The sequence below is a fragment of the Mustelus asterias genome, unplaced genomic scaffold, assembly GCF_964213995.1.
Source record: "Mustelus asterias unplaced genomic scaffold, sMusAst1.hap1.1 HAP1_SCAFFOLD_198, whole genome shotgun sequence".
Lineage (NCBI taxonomy): Eukaryota > Metazoa > Chordata > Chondrichthyes > Carcharhiniformes > Triakidae > Mustelus > Mustelus asterias.
The window spans coordinates 402,503-420,142 of NW_027590190.1; the positions used below are offsets into that span (position 1 = coordinate 402,503).

The 17,640-nt window shown below is 44.4% G+C and overlaps 1 protein-coding gene and 1 long non-coding RNA gene across 2 annotated transcripts in view; one reads left to right on the forward strand and one right to left on the reverse strand.

Moving 5' to 3' along the window:
• The window catches only part of LOC144485546 (uncharacterized), an 85,319-nt gene that overhangs the window by 56,529 nt on the left and 11,150 nt on the right, over positions 1-17,640 (reverse strand). Inside the window, exon 2 of the mRNA XM_078203679.1 lies at positions 4,463-4,476. Coding sequence (XP_078059805.1) covers positions 4,463-4,476 — 14 coding nt within the window. The remainder of the gene's footprint in view (positions 1-4,462; positions 4,477-17,640) is intronic.
• Positions 10,277-15,976, forward strand: LOC144485561 (uncharacterized). The gene is made up of 3 exons (XR_013496177.1): positions 10,277-10,476; positions 14,964-14,996; positions 15,875-15,976. It is a non-coding gene; the product is annotated as an uncharacterized LOC144485561 (long non-coding RNA).

The window sequence follows — 17,640 nt, forward strand, 5'->3', positions numbered from 1 at the left end:
CTGTGACACTGAATATGAAGGGACACATGTATCCAGCCAGGTCGGTGACACTGAATCACAAAGGACAGAGTGAATCCAACCAGGCCTGTGAAACTGAATCTCAAAGGAAACTGTGTATCCTGCCAGCCCTGTGACACTCAAACTGAAAGCATACACTGATCCCAACCAGGCCTGTGAAACTGAATCTGAAAGGAAACTGTGTATCCTGCCAGCCCTGTGACACTCAAACTGAAAGGATACACTGATCCCAACCAGGCCTGTGACACTGAATCTGAAAGAACAGAGTGAACACAGCCAGGCCTGTGACATTGAATCTGAAAGGACACAGTGAACCTAGGCAGGCCTGTGACACTGGATCGCAAATAACAGTTCAAACCAGCCAGTCCTGGGACATTGAATATGAAAGGAGAGTGGATCCAGCCGGGCCTGTGACACTCAATCTCAAAGGACAGAGCGAACCCAGCCAGGCCTGTGACACTGAATCTCAAAAGACACAGTGAACCCAGCCAGGCCTGTGACACTGAATCTGAAAGGAATGAGTGAACCCTGCCTGGCCGGAGACCTTAAATCTCAAATAACAGTTCGAACACAGCTAGGCCTGTGAAACTGAATCTCAAAGGACAGAGTGAAGCCAGCCAGGCCTGTGACACTGAATATCAAAGGTCAGAGTTAACCCAGTGACGCCGGAGACACTGAATCTCCAAGGACAAAGTGAATCCAGCCGGGTCTGTAACACGAAATCTCAAATAGCAGTTCAAACACAACCAGGCCTGTGACACTGAATCTCAATGGACACAGTGTATCCAGCCAGGCCTGTGGCACCCAAACTGAAAGGATACAGTGATCCCAACCAGGCCTGTGACACTGAATCTGAAAGTACAGAGTAAGCAGAGCCAAGCCTGTGACACCGAATCTCAAATCACACAGTGAATCCAGCCAGGCCTGTGACACTGCACCTCAAAGGACACAATGTATCCAGCCAGGTCTGTGACACTGAATATGAAAGGGTACACTGATCCCAACCAGGCCTGTGACACTGTATCTCAAGGGACAGAATGAATCCTGCCAAGCATGTGACACTGAATCTCAAAAGACACAGTGAACCAAGTCAGGCCTGTGACACTGAATCTGAAAGGAAACTGTGTATCCTGCCAGCCCTGTGACACTCAAACTGAAAGGATACACTGATCCCAACCAGGCCTGTGACCCTGAATCGGAAAGAACAGAGTGACCGCAGCCAGGCCTGTGACATTGAATCTGAAAGGACACAGTGAACCATGTCAGGCCTGTGACACTGAATCTCAAAGGACAGAATGAATCCAGGAGATGATTTGTGATTTCTGTCTTCAATCTCATGAAATTCACTACGATGATTCAGAAGCAGTAAACGATAACAAATTTCAACTATAAAGCTGGTTGCTATCAATATTTACACTGCAGCTGTTAAAGTCCTTGGCATTTATTGTAAACAGACATTTCCCCTTTACAGTAGTGCCCGGGATATACATCACACACCTCCCTGGCAGCAAGCATTATCTGCCCCACAAATCAAATAGCCATGTCTGAATGATCGAACTCTACACAGATCAACAGATATTGGACAAATATGCTTGTTCAGCAAGATAAACCGATGAGCACTGACAAACTGAACCAGCACCAATGACTGGCTCAGAGTCACAGGGTCAGAATGTCACACAGTACAGAAGAGGCCCTGCGGCCACTTGTGTCAGCAACGACAAAACTACATTAATCGCACTCCTCAGCACTTGGCCCAGAATCTTGCATAATTTGATCTTTCAGGAGCTCATCCACGTAGCTTTGATGGTTGTAAGGTTTTCTACCTCTTCACCCTCCCAGGCACTGCATTCCAGACTGCCGGCGCCCTCTGGATGACTACACCCCGCCCACCCCTCTCAGTTCCTCAACTTAGATTTTGTGCCCCCTCATCCTTTATCCTTCAACTGGGAGAAACAGCCACTTCATATCCACCATGAACATATGTCTCATAATCTTGTACACCTCAATCAGGTCCCCACTTCACCTTCTCTGTTGTAATAAAAGCAACAAGAGGTGAACCGGCCTCTCTTCATTGTTCAAATTCTCCTGGTGAATCTCATCAACACTTTCTCCGTCGCCACAAAATCCTTCCTATCGTGTGACGACCAGAACTGCACACAGTTATCCACCTGTGGCCTACACAAAGTTTTGTGCAGCTCCAATATAACCTCTCTCCCTAATAATCCGTGCAAGATCGATGATGACAAGCTTCCCATATGCATTTTAAACTACCCTACTCAAGTGCTCTGCTGCCTTTCAGGGCCTGTGGAGCAGGCCAGAAGCTTCTATGGTCTTGCAATTCATTGATTACGCCCTTGCCTTCTCAATCCTTTCAAAATGCATCAGCTTGCCCTTCTTGGCGTTCAATCTGTCACCGATCTGCTCATTTTACCAACTCGGCTACATCTTCGTGCAAACTAAGACCTGCTTCCTCACTACTAAGCATTCTGCCAATCTTGGTGTCATCTGTAATCGAGCACAATCATCCCGTCGCTCCTACCCCCACAAACGCGCACACACACACACACACATTCCCATACTAATCATTGATATATATCATGAACAATAAGGCAACGAGCACTGATCCCTGTGGTACACCTCTGGATACCGGTCTCCAGTTCGACAAAGCGCCTTCTACCACCACTTTCTGTGTCTTAACACTGAGTCAGTTATGGATCCAACTTGTCAAGTTGCCCTGGATCCAATGTACTTTTATCTTATTGATCAGTCTGCACTTCAATAAATTGTCAAAGGTTTTGCTGGGATCCATAGAAGCTACATCAATTGTACTTCCCTCATCTACGCATCCAATCACCTTGTTGAAAAATGCATCACGTTTATTCGGCATCATCTCCCTCTGACAAAGTCCTGCTGACTGTCGCTGAGTGAACCTGGACTCGACAAGTGGAGATTGATACTCTGCTTCTGAATTATCTCCAGTTTGCTGAAAACTGATGTTTTAAACATTGACCAATAATTCGCATGTACATCCACGAACAGCAAAAAATAAACAAATCCCATTATCTAATAAACAGTAATTAGTGAAGTTTGCAAACATGGTCAGACTCAGTGACCATAGTATAATTCCAAGCAATTTAAAATGATCTCGCGACAATTGGTACTCAGTCTGTCCTGAAACTGACATACTAATGATGGGTTGACAACAAACCATGCTTTGACCAAGAACTTGTTAACTGACTGAATTCACTGATGGAATCTTATTGATGTTCCGCGGGCTGATCATCGAACATAGAACATAGAACAGTACAGCACAGAACAGGCCCTTCGGCCCACGATGTTTTGCCGAGCTTTATCTGAAACCAGGATCAAGCTATCCCACTCCCTATCATCCTGGTGTGCTCCATGTGCCTATCCAATAACCGCTTAATGTTCCAAAAGTGTCTGACTCCACTATCACTGCAGGCAGTCCATTCCACACCCCAACCACTCTCTGCGTAAAGAACCTACCTCTGATATCGATCCTATATCTCCCACCATGAACCCTATAGTTATGCCCCCTTGTAATAGCTCCATCCACCCGAGGAAATAGACTTTGAACGTTCACTCTATCTATCCCCTTCATCATTTTATAAAGCTCTATTAAGTCTCCCCTCAGCCTCCTCCGCTCCAGAGAGAACAGCCCTAGCTCCCTCAACCTTTCCTCATAAGACCTACCCTCCAAACCAGGCAGCATCCTGGTAAATCTCCTCTGCACTCTTTCCAGCGCTTCAACATCCTTCTTATAGTGAGGTGACCAGAACTGCACACAATATTCCAAATGTGGTCTCACCAAGGTCCTGTACAGTTGCAGCATAACGTTCCGGCTCTTAAACTCCAACCCCCTGTTAATAAAAGCTAACACACTATAGGCCTTCTTCACAGCTCTATCCACTTGAGTGGCAACCTTTAGAGATCTGTGGATATGGACCCCAAGATCTCTCTGTTCCTCCACAGTCTTCAGAACCCTACCTTTGACCCTGTAATCCACATTTAAATTAGTCCTACCAAACTGAATCACCTCACATTTATCAGGGTTAAACTCCATTTGCCATTTTTCAGCCCAGCTTTGCATCCTATCGATGTCTCTTTGCAGCCTACAACAGCCCTCCACCTCATCCACTACTCCACCAATCTTGGTGTCATCAGCAACTTTACTGATCCACCCTTCAGCCCCCTCCTCTAAGTCACAAAGAGCAGAGGACCAAGCACTGATCCCTGTGGCGCTCCGCCAGCAACCTGTCTCCAGTCCAAAAATTTTCCATCCACCACCACCCTCTGTTCTTCGATCAGACAGCCAATTACCTATCCAATCGGCCAACTTTCCCTCCATCCCACACCTCACTTTCATCATAAGCCGACCATGGGGGACCTTATCAAACACCTTACTAAAATCCATGTATATGACATCAACTGCCCTACCTTCATCAACACACTTAGTTACCTCCTCAAAAAATTCTATCAAATTTGTGAGGCACGACTTGCCCTTCACGAATCCGTGCTGACTATCCCGGATTAATCCGCATCTTTCTAAATGGTCATAAATCCCATCCCTAAGGACCTTTTCCATCAATTTGCCAACCACCGAAGTAAGACTAACTGGTCTATAATTACCAGGGTCATTTCTATTCCCTTTCTTAAACAGAGGAACAACATTCGCCACTCTCCAGTCCTCTGGCACCATCCCCGTGGACAGTGAGGACCCAAAGATCAAAGCCAAAGGCTCTGCAATCTCATCCCTTGCCTCCCAAAGAATCCTAGGATACATTTCATCAGGCCCAGGGGACTTATCGACCTTCAGTTTATTCAAAACTGCCAGGACATCCTCCCTCCGAACAATTATTTCCTCCAGCCTATTAGCCTGTAACACCTTCTCTTCCTCAAAAACATGGCCCCTCTCCTTGGTGAACACTGAAGAAAAGTATTCATTCATCACCTCGCCTATCTCTACTGACTCCATACACAAGTTCCCACTGCTGTCCTTGACTGGCCCTAACCTCACCCTGGTCATTCTATTATTCCACACATAAGAGTAAAAAGCCTTGGGGTTTTCATTGATCTGACCCGCCAAGGACTTCTCATGTCCCCTCCTAGCTCTCCTAAGCCCCCTTTTCAGCTCGTTCCTTGCTAACTTGTAACACTCAATCGAGCCCTCTGAACCTTGTTTCCTCATCCCTACATAAGCTTCCCTCTTACTTTTCACAAGACATTCCACCTCTTTCATGATCCATGGTTCCCTCACTCGGCCATTTCCTCCCTGCCTGACAGGGACGTACCTGTCAAGGACACCCAGTATTTGTTCCTTGAAAAAGTTCCACTTTTCATTAGTGCCTTTCCCTGACAGTTTCTGTTCCCAACTTATGCCCCCTAATTCTTGCCTAATCGCATCATAATTACCTCTCCCCCAATTGTAAACCTTGCTCTGCCGTACGGCCCTATCCCTCTCCATTGCAATAACAAAAGACACCGAATTGTGGTCAGTATCTCCAAAGTGCTCTCCCACAACCAAATCTAACACTTGGCCCGATTCATTTCCCAGTACCAAATCCAATGTGGCCTCACCTCTTGTCGGCCTATCCACATATTGTGTCAGGAAACCCTCCTGCACACACTGCACAAAAACTGCTCCATCCAAACTATTTGACCTACCAAGGTTCCAATCAATATTTGGAAAGTTGAAGTCCCCCATGACAACTACCCTGTGACCCCCACACATATCCATAATCTGCTTTGCAATTTCTTCCTCCACATCTCTATTACTATTTGGGGGCCTATAGTAAACTCCTAACAACGTGACCGCTCCTTTCCTAATTCTAACTTCAGCCCATATTACCTCAGTGTGCAGATCCCCCTCGAAATGCCTTTCCGCAGCCGTTAAACAATCCTTGATTAACAGTGCCGCTCCTCCACCTCTTTTACCAGCTTCCCTACACTTACTGAAACATCTATACGCCGGAACGTCCAACAACCATTCCTGTCCTTGTTCTACCCACCTCTCCGTAATGGCCATAACATCGTAGTCCCAAGTATCAATCCACGCTCCAAGTTCATCTACTTTGTTCTGGATGCTCCTTGCATTGAAGTAGACACACTTCAACCCACCTTCCTGTCTACCGATACCCACCCTTGACCTTGATACCTTCCCCACTACCTCACCACCCTCAACACTGACTTCTGGACTACAACTCCTTTTCCCACTCCCCTGACAAATTAGTTTAAACCCCCCTGAAGAGCTGTAGCAAATTTCCCTCCCAGGATATTGGTGCCCCTCTGGTTCAGGTGCACCCCGTCCTGTTTGTACAGGTCCCACCTTCCCCAAAATGTGTTCCAATTATTCACGTATCTGAAACCCTCCCTCCTCCACCATCCCTGCAACCACCTGTTTAACTGCACTCTCTCCCTGTTCCTCAACTCACTATCACATGGCACCGGTAACATACCAGAGTTGACCACATGATTTGTCTTGGCTCTCAGCTTCCAGCCCAGCTCCCGAAATTCCTGTTTTAAATCCCCATCCCTTCTCTTACCTATGTCGTTGGTACCAATGTGTACTTGTGACTCTTTCCCCTCCCCCTTAAGAATCCGGAAGACACGGTCCGAGACGTCACAGACCCTGGCATCCGGTAGGCAACATACCATCCTCGAGTCTCTTTTGCTGCCACAGAACCTCCTATCTATCCCTCTAACTAACGAGTCCCCAATAACTATGGCCCTCCCGTTCTTCCCCTTACCCTCCCAAGCCACAGAGATGGACACAGTGCTGGAGATCCTCTCACTGCGGCTCACCACTGGTATGTCGTCCCCCTCAACCGTATCCAAAGCGGAATACTTGTTGCTAAGGGGAACGACCACAGGGGATCCCTGCACTGACTGCTTCCTCGCAGCCCCTCTCACGGTCACCCATCTATTTTCATTCCTCAGAGTAACTGTATCCCTAAAGCTTCTGTCTCTGGCCACCTCTGCGTCCCTCATGATCCTAAGTTCATCGAACTCCAGCTCCAGTTCCCTAACACGGTTTTGGAGGAGCTGCAGATGGGTGCACTTCCCACAGGTGTAATCAGCAGGGACACTGACGTCGTCCCTCACCTCAAACATACTGCAAGAGGAACATAGCACTGCCTGCACACCCATCCCCTCTAGATACCTTGCCAGTACCAGGTAGAAACAGCAAAAATGAGTTAAACTCACCCCTGCCTCGCCCTTTCCCCCGAAACTCTGTGAGCCAAAGCCCTTACAGCTTTCACTCAGCTTCCCACTCACTCCCCTGTCCGCTCCCGACGTTGCCCGCTGTATAGAGTGACTTTTATACTAAAAAACACAATCTGCCAGAATCCCCTGCCGCCTAGTCCCACTTCCTCAGAGTTTAAACCCTTGAAAAAAGCCCGCGAAAAAACGGATTAAATAAATCAATAAATAAATCACAGCACTTTACTCACCCTCAGTACTCCTGCTGAGAATCTCTCCCTCTGTCCTGCACCACTTCGAACAAATGGGCAGGATATCGTCAGAAGTCTCACAACACCAGGTTAAAGTCCAACAGGTGTATTTGGTATCACGAGCTTTCAGAGCACTGCTCCTTCATCAGGTGAGTGATGAAAGAGCAGCGCTCCTCGTGCTCGTGATGCGAAATGAACCTGTTGGACTTTAACGTGTTGTTGTGAGACTTCTTACTGCGCCCACCCCAGTCCAACGCCGACATCTCCACATCGTGGTCAGGATGTAGATAGCAGAGAGAGACATTGAATGTTCCTTTGTACAAAGGAATTGAACCATTCCAGAACAGTGCAAAGGTGGGCAAGTGAGTTCGATTACTAATTGCCCCCTAGTGTCCCAAGATGTATAAATTCGGTGTTTAGCGGGATAAATATGTGGTGTTACAGCGATAAAGCATGAGTAAGATGCTCTGTTGAAGAGCCAGTTCAGGCTCGATACGTCGAATGACCTCCTGCTGCAAAATAGGGATCCTATGGTTCAATCACTGAGTGTTAACCTGTGAGTTCCGGTATTGGGGTTAATGCTTATATGATGCGATCTTAGTTGATGCTGAGGCACATAAAATTCTTCCCCAAGACATTTAGACACTGATTAAACAAACAGTCAAATAACCAATATATTTTTGCGAGGAGATGTGAGACGTGAGAAATTTTAGCTGGAAAATTATGTTCGGCAGACAGGTGCTGCCAAATGGAAAGATGAATGCTAATGATATCAAAGAGCAACCAATGCTTGCTAATTCAACCTCCATAAACTGAATCGATACGCACAGTATTTCCTAAATAACCAGTACGTGGGAGAATAATGAGACTCCACCCTAATAATGAGTCTCCACCCTATATCAATATCCGAAGCTCTAATTTCCATGGCACCCAGGACCTGCTTAAGACTTTCTCTCTTCACAAAGTGACTGCAGTGCTTAAGCCGCCCTCTCAGTAATAAAGGAAGTCAGGGATGCCAACGTCACAAAATGACCCATATGGAAATCATCCTGTGTTTGTAGTTAATCATTTCATAGATTGGATACATTTTTGAGAACTGAAACACATTGAAATTGACCAAAAACTGTAAAGATATTTTGTAACTAAAGGAGGAGCTGTACCCATTATCCAAAGTTCTTATCTGCTCTCATCTCAACACTATAAGTGAACTTGTGCACCCGGTCTGCTGTGTTAACGGGGGAAGCACTGAGGGATAATAGATATGGGGCTGAATGGTGGACCCACAGCATCTACGCGTGGCAAGGTCTATGTGTTATCTATTGATTTATGCAGCCCAGGCAATCGTTTTAATCTCACACCATTGATTTCAATGTTGTTGAACACAAGTGAAATTTTATAAGGTTTAGCGACACACTATTCCTGGAGTACCCGATAACCCTGTAGGAATATTTGGAGATGCCATTCTGTCATATGCTGCTAGTGATTTCATGAAGGTACTTGAAGTTTTACATGTCCCAGTGCACTGCCCGATACAAGTTCGAAAGTCCTATTGCAATCCGTCAATGTTAAAGGGCAGCAGCGACTAACATGCGAGCAGAGACATGGCCACAAGGCCAGGTGCTTCCTGTCTGTTCAGCAAACAGGAAAACGCGCAGCGAGTGTTCTGAGGCTGCGCAGACAGTGAGCTGCTTCGGGATGACACAAAGTATAACTCAATACCAATTGTTCAGCTTCTCAGGAATCATTTCTTCCTGTATGGAACAAATATGTTTGTGGGCTTCCCTTCTCTCAACGCGGCTCTGTGAAGACATTCACTCAAATTACTGTCAAGTTGATCATGAAAATAAAGTTACATTTGTCCAGCAGATAAGAAATATTTCTGAGCCGCATCGTCCCGCCGAACTCTGTCACTCTAAACTGGGCGGAGGCAGCAAAATCGCTCAGAGATGGAATGGTGGCCTCGACAGTATGTTCAAAAAGTAATTAAGTTCAAATAGAGAATAACAGTCTTTTAACAGAAGCATTTCATCCAAGATTTCCGTACGGAGGTGCTACAGATAAGTAGACATGCATAAATTGGGCTCTCTGTCCTTCGAGAATATTGTTCTCCAAATAGAGACAGTAAAAACTTCGGAAGTTGTTCTTAGAACAAGTAGGAAAAGGCTGATTTTCACTCGGACAAAGATTTATTTTTATTCCAGGTGTTACAGATTTGAACTTCTTGCTTGAGTTGCTGCTGGAGTGAAGTCTATTCACTTTTCCCTTGTGAAGATGTTAAAATCAGGTTGTGAATACATGCGGTATTCGGACTCCACTGGATTCTTGAACTGCCGATTAGACTGGACTTGTCACTGATAGATTTCTTGAGGAAAGTGAATGGATCTGACGTGCAATTTATGCATTTTCTCCACATCGCGCCAATCCATTTCCCCTGGATTTAACCTGAAAATTTTAACCCTAATCCTGTCCACGGCCTTCAACTGTTTCTCGGAAATGGTTCGTTGAAGTAAGCGGTAAAACAGTGCAAAAACAATGTACATAATCCAGTGCAGGCCGAATATGATTTGCAAACATTTTCCATATGCATTTCCTTCACTCGCCTGTGTCTGTGCTGGAAGATATGATGATTCGATGATCCGATGCTGGGTTGGTGACTCGTTTCCTTTTCAAAAATGAAGGCCTCATTAGCTGCACAGGACAAGGAGGTGGATATAACTGTCATTGGTATCTTTTATCAAACGGCAATTGACATTTCACACATCAATTCGGAGCATCAATTAGTCAGACGCGAGGAAACATTATTTTCTGAACACAGCTTTCTCAAATAATTCATTCCTGGAGCGTTTGGTATTTCAGAAAGTGTTGGAAGGACAGCCCGGCACCGATGTACAAAACTCGGTGAACAGTCAAGTCTGATCGCAGTAACCGACAGTCGGGACGATGCTGCGCTCCTTCCTGACTCTAATTACATTGCAGCTTCTCAACTGTGAGTTATTATTGATTGAAAGTATCCCGATGTCTATTGAGAATTCACTAACATAAAATTTTAACAAATATATAGATATATTGAGCTTTCGTAATAAAAATGTTGGTGACCTATGTAAGGGAAAGTTGATAATTTGAATAATAATTGTCATCTGGAGGTAATGGGATATTAATGTACATCAATTTAACAATGAGAGGAGGCGAGTTCAGTGTCTGAAAAGCTGGAGGATGAAGAAGTGCTCAGCACATTGAAAACCTGCTTGCTTCTGCGTTTGAAGTATTGCAACGCACAAAGGAGCCAAGAACAGGCTAGTGGGGTTAGACTGAATTGATTTTATTCCACCCGGCACAGTCCCTTCGGACCGAGGGGCCTAACACCTTTGCCGAGTATTGCTCCGAGTCCACGAGTGTCCAACGAAAAGTGTATTTAATCGCCGTCTGCCTTACATTCGTGAGCAGATTAAATTAATTGGAGTTGAGAATCAAAATGGACTGTCAAATCTAAATCTGGAAAATTATATATTTTTTCCAGCAGTGTTTTGAATTCCCCGCTCCACTTAGGAAGACGGCTCTGATATATTCAAATTCGTCCTTCGTTGTTATGAAGTGCGCATTGAAATTGGAAATTTAAGTTGCAGAAGTTTCAGTTGGTGAATAATTTAGATCCCCAGTTTGTTTTTAACTTATTTCCTTCCAAATATATTTAGAATATAGAACATCTGATTAAAGCATGTTTTAATTTCTCGGCCGAGACTTAGGGCAACCTGAGATTTAAATACAAAATTGAATGAAAATGCCGCGCTTGCGCATGGACAACATCTTACTGTAAAACCTCTATTCGGACCACTTGATTTGTGTTGGTACAAATTAGAGCAGTCGCTGTGAGAATCTGCTGAAAAGGAGTTTGAGTGGAAGCCAACTCACTGCGTTTAAAAATGCAGGAATTTTGGCGAGGACTGTCCAGACATATTTCTCTTGATATTTCTCAGTATATTTTCCGTCTGAACCCCGTGTAGAGAGAAAACAAACAAATCATTTAAAATAGCTGCCTCCGCCTCAGACTGTTGGGCTCGGTCTGTGAATAATGCATTTCAACACATTGACTTGAATCGCAATTAATAATGTCATTTATTAATTTCATTAATATGAAGAAAAAACGTATCTTATGTTGATAATGTAATTTGCTAAATATGCGTGATTTGCTTTCTGACGTTTGCTGCTCAATTGCCTCATATCTCCTACCCGTATTTTACCAGAATGTGTTAAATTAATATTTCTATGCAGAGATGTTTTCAGGTTCCAATTATTTTTCATTCTCAAAACTATTCCACGCTTTCATTTTCTCTCTGTCTCATGCCGTTTTCTGTGGCAGATCGAGACCTGATCTTTCATCTCCTTCCACAGGCCCACTAGTTTTGTTGAGATTTAAGTCGTTGACTTGGTTCAGTTTCCCTTGGTTCCCAACGTGCCTCTTCTGTTATATTTATTCTTCCCAATGTCACTGCAAATGCTGTTTTACTGATAGGAAAGCGCCCCATTACTGTTATCAAACACTTCACGCAGTAAAGAACAAACAGTCCGCGAAATAAATTTTTAAAAATACTGATTGGACTTTGCAGTTGCTTATAAGAACATGCTTTGTAAAAGAAAGAAGAACACATTTTATATTGTTTTACCATTAATCCTCTGCTCAAGAGACTCACCTCATTAAACATTGATTTTTTTTGTTGCTACTGAATCGCTAGTTGGGGTTTTATGAAGTGAATGTTGAAATGGTTTACTTAACTTGTAGAATCTTATCATAATACATTTTGCGCAAAGTTACATTTTCAGTTCATTAGTCTTCAAAAACATCAGCAAATGAATAAGAAACTTAGATTTACCACGGAATCCAACTCAGATACGGCAGGTAGGATTAAATATTCTACTGGGTCTGCTGGACAGACGGAATTGAAATTCTAGTTAAACAGCGTAGTCTGGGTGTAGACCGTCGCCACAGGTGGAAGAGCATACATTGCAGAATGGAATCTAAGTCAATGAACTGCTTGTGGAATAACAGTAAAAGTTATAATTACTGCCGATGGAATGCGTGCACACATTTGGGATTGATGCTTCTCAGTGGAAGAGCTGTCTGCTCGTCGTGTGGTTCAGTGAGCTGCCTTTTGTTAAACAGATTATTTTGAATTGGAGAAGTGGACACGGCTGTAAATAGTGAAAAGTTAAATATTAAATCGAGGTGGGACCAACATTGCTTTAACCGGTTTATTGAGCAATATACTTGATATCAGTGGCACGAGTGAAATAATAGGGAAGTGAAAAATCTGACTTCTTCCGCGAATTTGCTGCATGGGCATTTCTGATTCCTCTTGGGGACAATGAACGTCAGAAATCACAACAAAGCTTTCTCACCAAACATTAACATCAGTATTCTGTACCAGTCACTGGATATTTGTCAACCTCTTCCCAGATACTCTCAATATCCATTAAGCTCTCTGTTGCATTTAATGAGATGTGAAAACCTGTGACTCATTCTCGATTGGCGAATTCCACCGTTTCCTTGTAAAATGTTTTGAACGATTTTGTAACATTAGCTTCGGCCTCCAGACCCCAGAAATATATCACCTTCTCTCGCAAAGATTGGATACGTGCCTGCTTATATTCTAAATGCGATATCTTATACTCAGGCAAGAGTTAATTTGGTATGGCCATACAATTGGAAATTATGATTCCACCAGCGACTCATTATTTGTCTTTTCTGCTGTGAGCTAAATGGTATCAGTGTTTAACGGTGGTTTTCAACGGCGAATACAATGTTATGTAATTAATTCCACACGTAAAGCTGATATTTATTTGTTATGTGTCAGGTCTCATAGTTTAAGATAAAAGATTATTGACAGATCGATCGACTCAGTCATGGGGAGATATATTTGTTCCTTGACTGTTTTGTACCACTGGCGTTTTATGATCTTAAATGGGCCTACATTTTACAGTACCACACTTTCCATGTCTCTGTATCTCTTTCAAACAACGTAAACATCCCACATTCAGACACGGCTTTTGCACTCTTATTATTATACTATTTCTTGTGAAGTCAGTGTCCCTGACAATGCAGCATTTATTGCCTGTCCCCAGATGTATTCAGGAATATGTCTCTGAGCCTTTTTTTCCCTGACTGGCTGCAGTATATGATACACTGATGCAAGCATAGTGGCGTTACGGATTGAGCTCACAAGAGAATGAAGCAACCCCAATATAGTCCCAACTCAGCATGGTGTCCGACTTAGAAGGGAATGCGAAATTCAAGGTACCGCTGTATTTCTGTCCTTGTACTTTTAGGTGGTAGAGATCGCGGTTTTGGAATGAACTGTGGAATGGGTTTTGGTCATTTGCTGCTGTGTATCATCTACACAGTACACAGATGTTTCAGGTGATGGCTGGCATGTCCAGAAAATCAGGCGGCTTGTATGGTGGCCAGCACCTTCTATTTTATTGCTTGTTTGTGTCACTCGTGACCTGATGCAGGAGGAAAGGGGGAACAGGCTCAAGGTGAGAGGGGGAAAGTTTGAGATGTGTGAGGGAAGTTCTTCACAGAGAGTAGTGGGTGCCTGGGACGTGCTGCCAGAGGAGATGGTTGAAGTAGGCATATTAGCAACATTTAAGAGGCATCTGGATGGGTACATGAACAGGCAAGAAATACAAATATATGGACGGAGTGAGGGCAGCAGGTTTTTTTTTACTTGGATCATCCTAATCGACATGAAGGACCGAAGTACCTGTGCTGTACTTTTCTTTGTTCTTTGATCTTGAAATGGGTCAGAGATTCAGTGGGAGAATTACTGAAAGCTGAAAAGTGGAGCAAAAGATATAAAGACAGAATGGATGAAGAGGTCCAGAGATTCTCGGTGGACCATCGAGAGTTTGAAAATTTTGAGTAAATATTGAAATGTTTTCCCACAATTCTGGTAACGAGCAGCAAATAAGTGGAAGGTGATCGATATTGTCTATTGATAGTGAAGAGTTAATAAGGATGACTGACTAGTGTCTGCATTGAAAATAAATGAAGCACTCTCCGTATTGTGGACGGCGGTGCAGAGATATTCGAGTAACTTTATTATTGTTACTCTGTGTATCAAGTCAAAAATTTCAGCAACCCAACTGGAGACAAGAATCACTGTCCTGTTAATTCTATTATGTAAACTAGGGACTCAAATGGATTAGGAGATTTGACTGACGCAAAATCTCCCAGTTTGGGAATACGGTAACACGTGGTTAAAATAATTTTTAAAAGATGGAATGAGACCCGGATATTAATAGGCCATAATATCACGGGTGTGGTAATTTGAATAAAACTTTTTAATATCGACTCCTTGCAAATCATATCATGAAGAAATAACACAGATCCTCGGTGTTGACATTGTGATGTATGGTTTTGACAGCTTCATTCGTCTCGTGTTGCAGCGAAGATTAATTTTCAAAATTTCATTTCAGGCAGACCAGGAAACAGTCAGACTGACCGATCAGGTAATCGCCCTCCAAGTTCATATCTGACATTTGACTGCACTAATCCATCCAACTGAATGTTAAATCCTGAGACAATTTCAGTGTCTTTGTGTTCAATGTTTCCATTCTGGGTCTGCCTGTCAGTTGTGAAGGAAAGTGGTCTTGCAATGTTTTTCTGACAGTCTTTAATTGCTGCACCCCGATTCAGTACGACATTAAATTAGGTCCCTGAGGAGCAGGGTGAGAAGCAACGCGGCGCCGCTGTCATTTAGAGATAATTTTTCACTTCCGGAGTTACCAGCCAGCGCTGACATGCAGCGCAATTGTTGTTGCCCCTCCCACCACCGACATATTAGGGTTCCGCCGAAAACCCGCCGCATCTTACCGCCCCAGGAAGGGCTGGAGACTACCTGACTGTCTAATTCAGCTCGGTGCAACAGGGCGGCTCTGTTTCGACAGTGGTGGCAATATCGAATCGATACTAGGATTGGCATTTCACGATGTTAGTCCAGGCAGTATGATAGACCGTGGAACATGACAGTCCTGACTTGCACTGATTCAATCAATTATGCGCCTATCGACATTCCCGCCTGATGCAGCAGAATGATGCTTCGAACATCCAACTGATTTCCCCCTCCTTTTTGGGGAGCTGCCCCTTTTACTTTGTCCTGATTCAATCTGAGTTTGTTTACTTGGTTTGGTTTGACCTAAAAAGAGGACATCCAACTGATTCACGGATTGTTCCCACTGTCTATTTATATTCCCGCTTCCACTTGCAATCTCGAATATTATGTCAGGGTTTGTTGAGGTTCTGGACACACTCGATGTTTCAAATTATTCCGATCTGACCTGCCGTATCAGCCGGCCAATAACTGTTGGTTTATTTCTGTATTTTACAGAGGCGGTGAAGCTGAGACTGGCGAATGGGCAGAGTCGGTGCGCTGGGAGAGTGGAGATTCACTACAAGGGACACTGGGGGACCGTGCATGGTTATAACTGGGACCAGCCGGACGCCGATGTTGTGTGTGGGGAGCTGGGCTGCGGGACCGCGCTCTCTGCACCGGGCTGGGCTCAATTTGGGGAAGGATCCGGACCCATTGTGACGTCAGATGTTCAGTGCAAAGGGAGCGAGACCGCTCTGCGGGACTGTCGCTCATTTCCACGGGGTCACTATCCTGAATCTTTCTTTCCGCACTCCAGTGATGCCGGTGTGATTTGCTCAGGTAAAAAAAAACAAATCTCTCCATCATCTACAGCCTGCTCTCCGGGAAGGGGCGGATAAAGGTTTCTGAGACTGTACGCAGTCGTAAAGAGAGTGGTGAATAATTTCAATATTCTGAAAATAGAAGTGTTCTTACATTAACACCAGGATTTAAGTTTATAATAAAGTAACAGCAATGAGAGTGATTAACAATGACCACAACCGTGCACAGGCCAGCTGTGTCCTTGAGCTGAGCGCTTGCTGTTAGCTATGTTCAGGAGAGGAGCTGTTCGCTCCTGGTTCCTCACTGATCAGTTCCGATCACCATTCAACAAATAATGAAGCATTCCAGGACCACACGGAGCAAATCCTGTCCAATATTCGGGCTTCTGCTGAGCAATCGTTTATATTCATCTGTCCGCAGCGTTTGGGTTATTCTGCTATTTTAACTTAACTCCAAATCGCTCCATTCTTAATGCCTATTTTTTGCATCAGTGTCCAGAAATTGTCCCCTCAGATGAAAATGTGGTCCGAACCCCAGAGATACGGTCGGAGGCACCCCGATCCCCCAATCCTTCGAGCTCTCCACCACCACCCCTCCCCCAGTGCCTCAACCGACACAACCACACGGCAACTACGTGGGGGAGGAGGTGGTTGAGGGAAGCCCAGGCATGCTAATGTGTCCCGACCTTGCCTGTGCAGAGTCAAAAGGTCGGGCATGCTTTGATCGGCTGGCTGTGCACGTAATTATACTTATAGGGAGTCCGGATCATGCGACACTCCGTCGGAATTGGCGGCTGTCGCTGACTTAAATCCGGGTGTCTCGGTCCATGTGTTTGACATTTACTGACTATTGATTGTGGAGGCCATAGAGCGCTTATCCAGTCACTGCGGCTACTTTCAGAGCTACAATCACTGGTCAGATTGAACGTGTTCCAAGAGCGGAGTGAGGATGAGAAGGGTCTGGAGGAGATTCATGCGTGCTGGAAACTTCCCTCTATTCTTCCCTCGCCACGAATTCTGCCACAGCTGCTGAATTGTTCCAACGTTTTCTGATTTTGTGTGAGAGGGGACTGGCTGGATATCTCCTGTCTCTCCAAGCGTGTCGTTTTTATAACTGTCATGTAAATCCTCGTCCCAAAATGTTTGATGCTATTTGGAAAGTTTTCTCCCTCTCACACCCTGAATCTGATGAATTCCAACTGTTCCTATCTGATTTCCCCTCGTGTTATTTGTTTTGGAGGAGTTTACCTTTAGAATCTGTCAGGGAGAGAAATCAGAAATGTTACTGGGAGAGAGTTCCTTTGTATTTGAATGAATAGTGCTGGCTCAATTTGGTCATTAGGTTATATTTCAAACAAATGTGCGGCAGTTGATACTTTCTCCAGAATAAAGTGAAGGAAGATGAGTTGTTTTAACATTTGCAGCTGCTGCAGCTTCAGGCAGATTTCACACAGTGTAAAC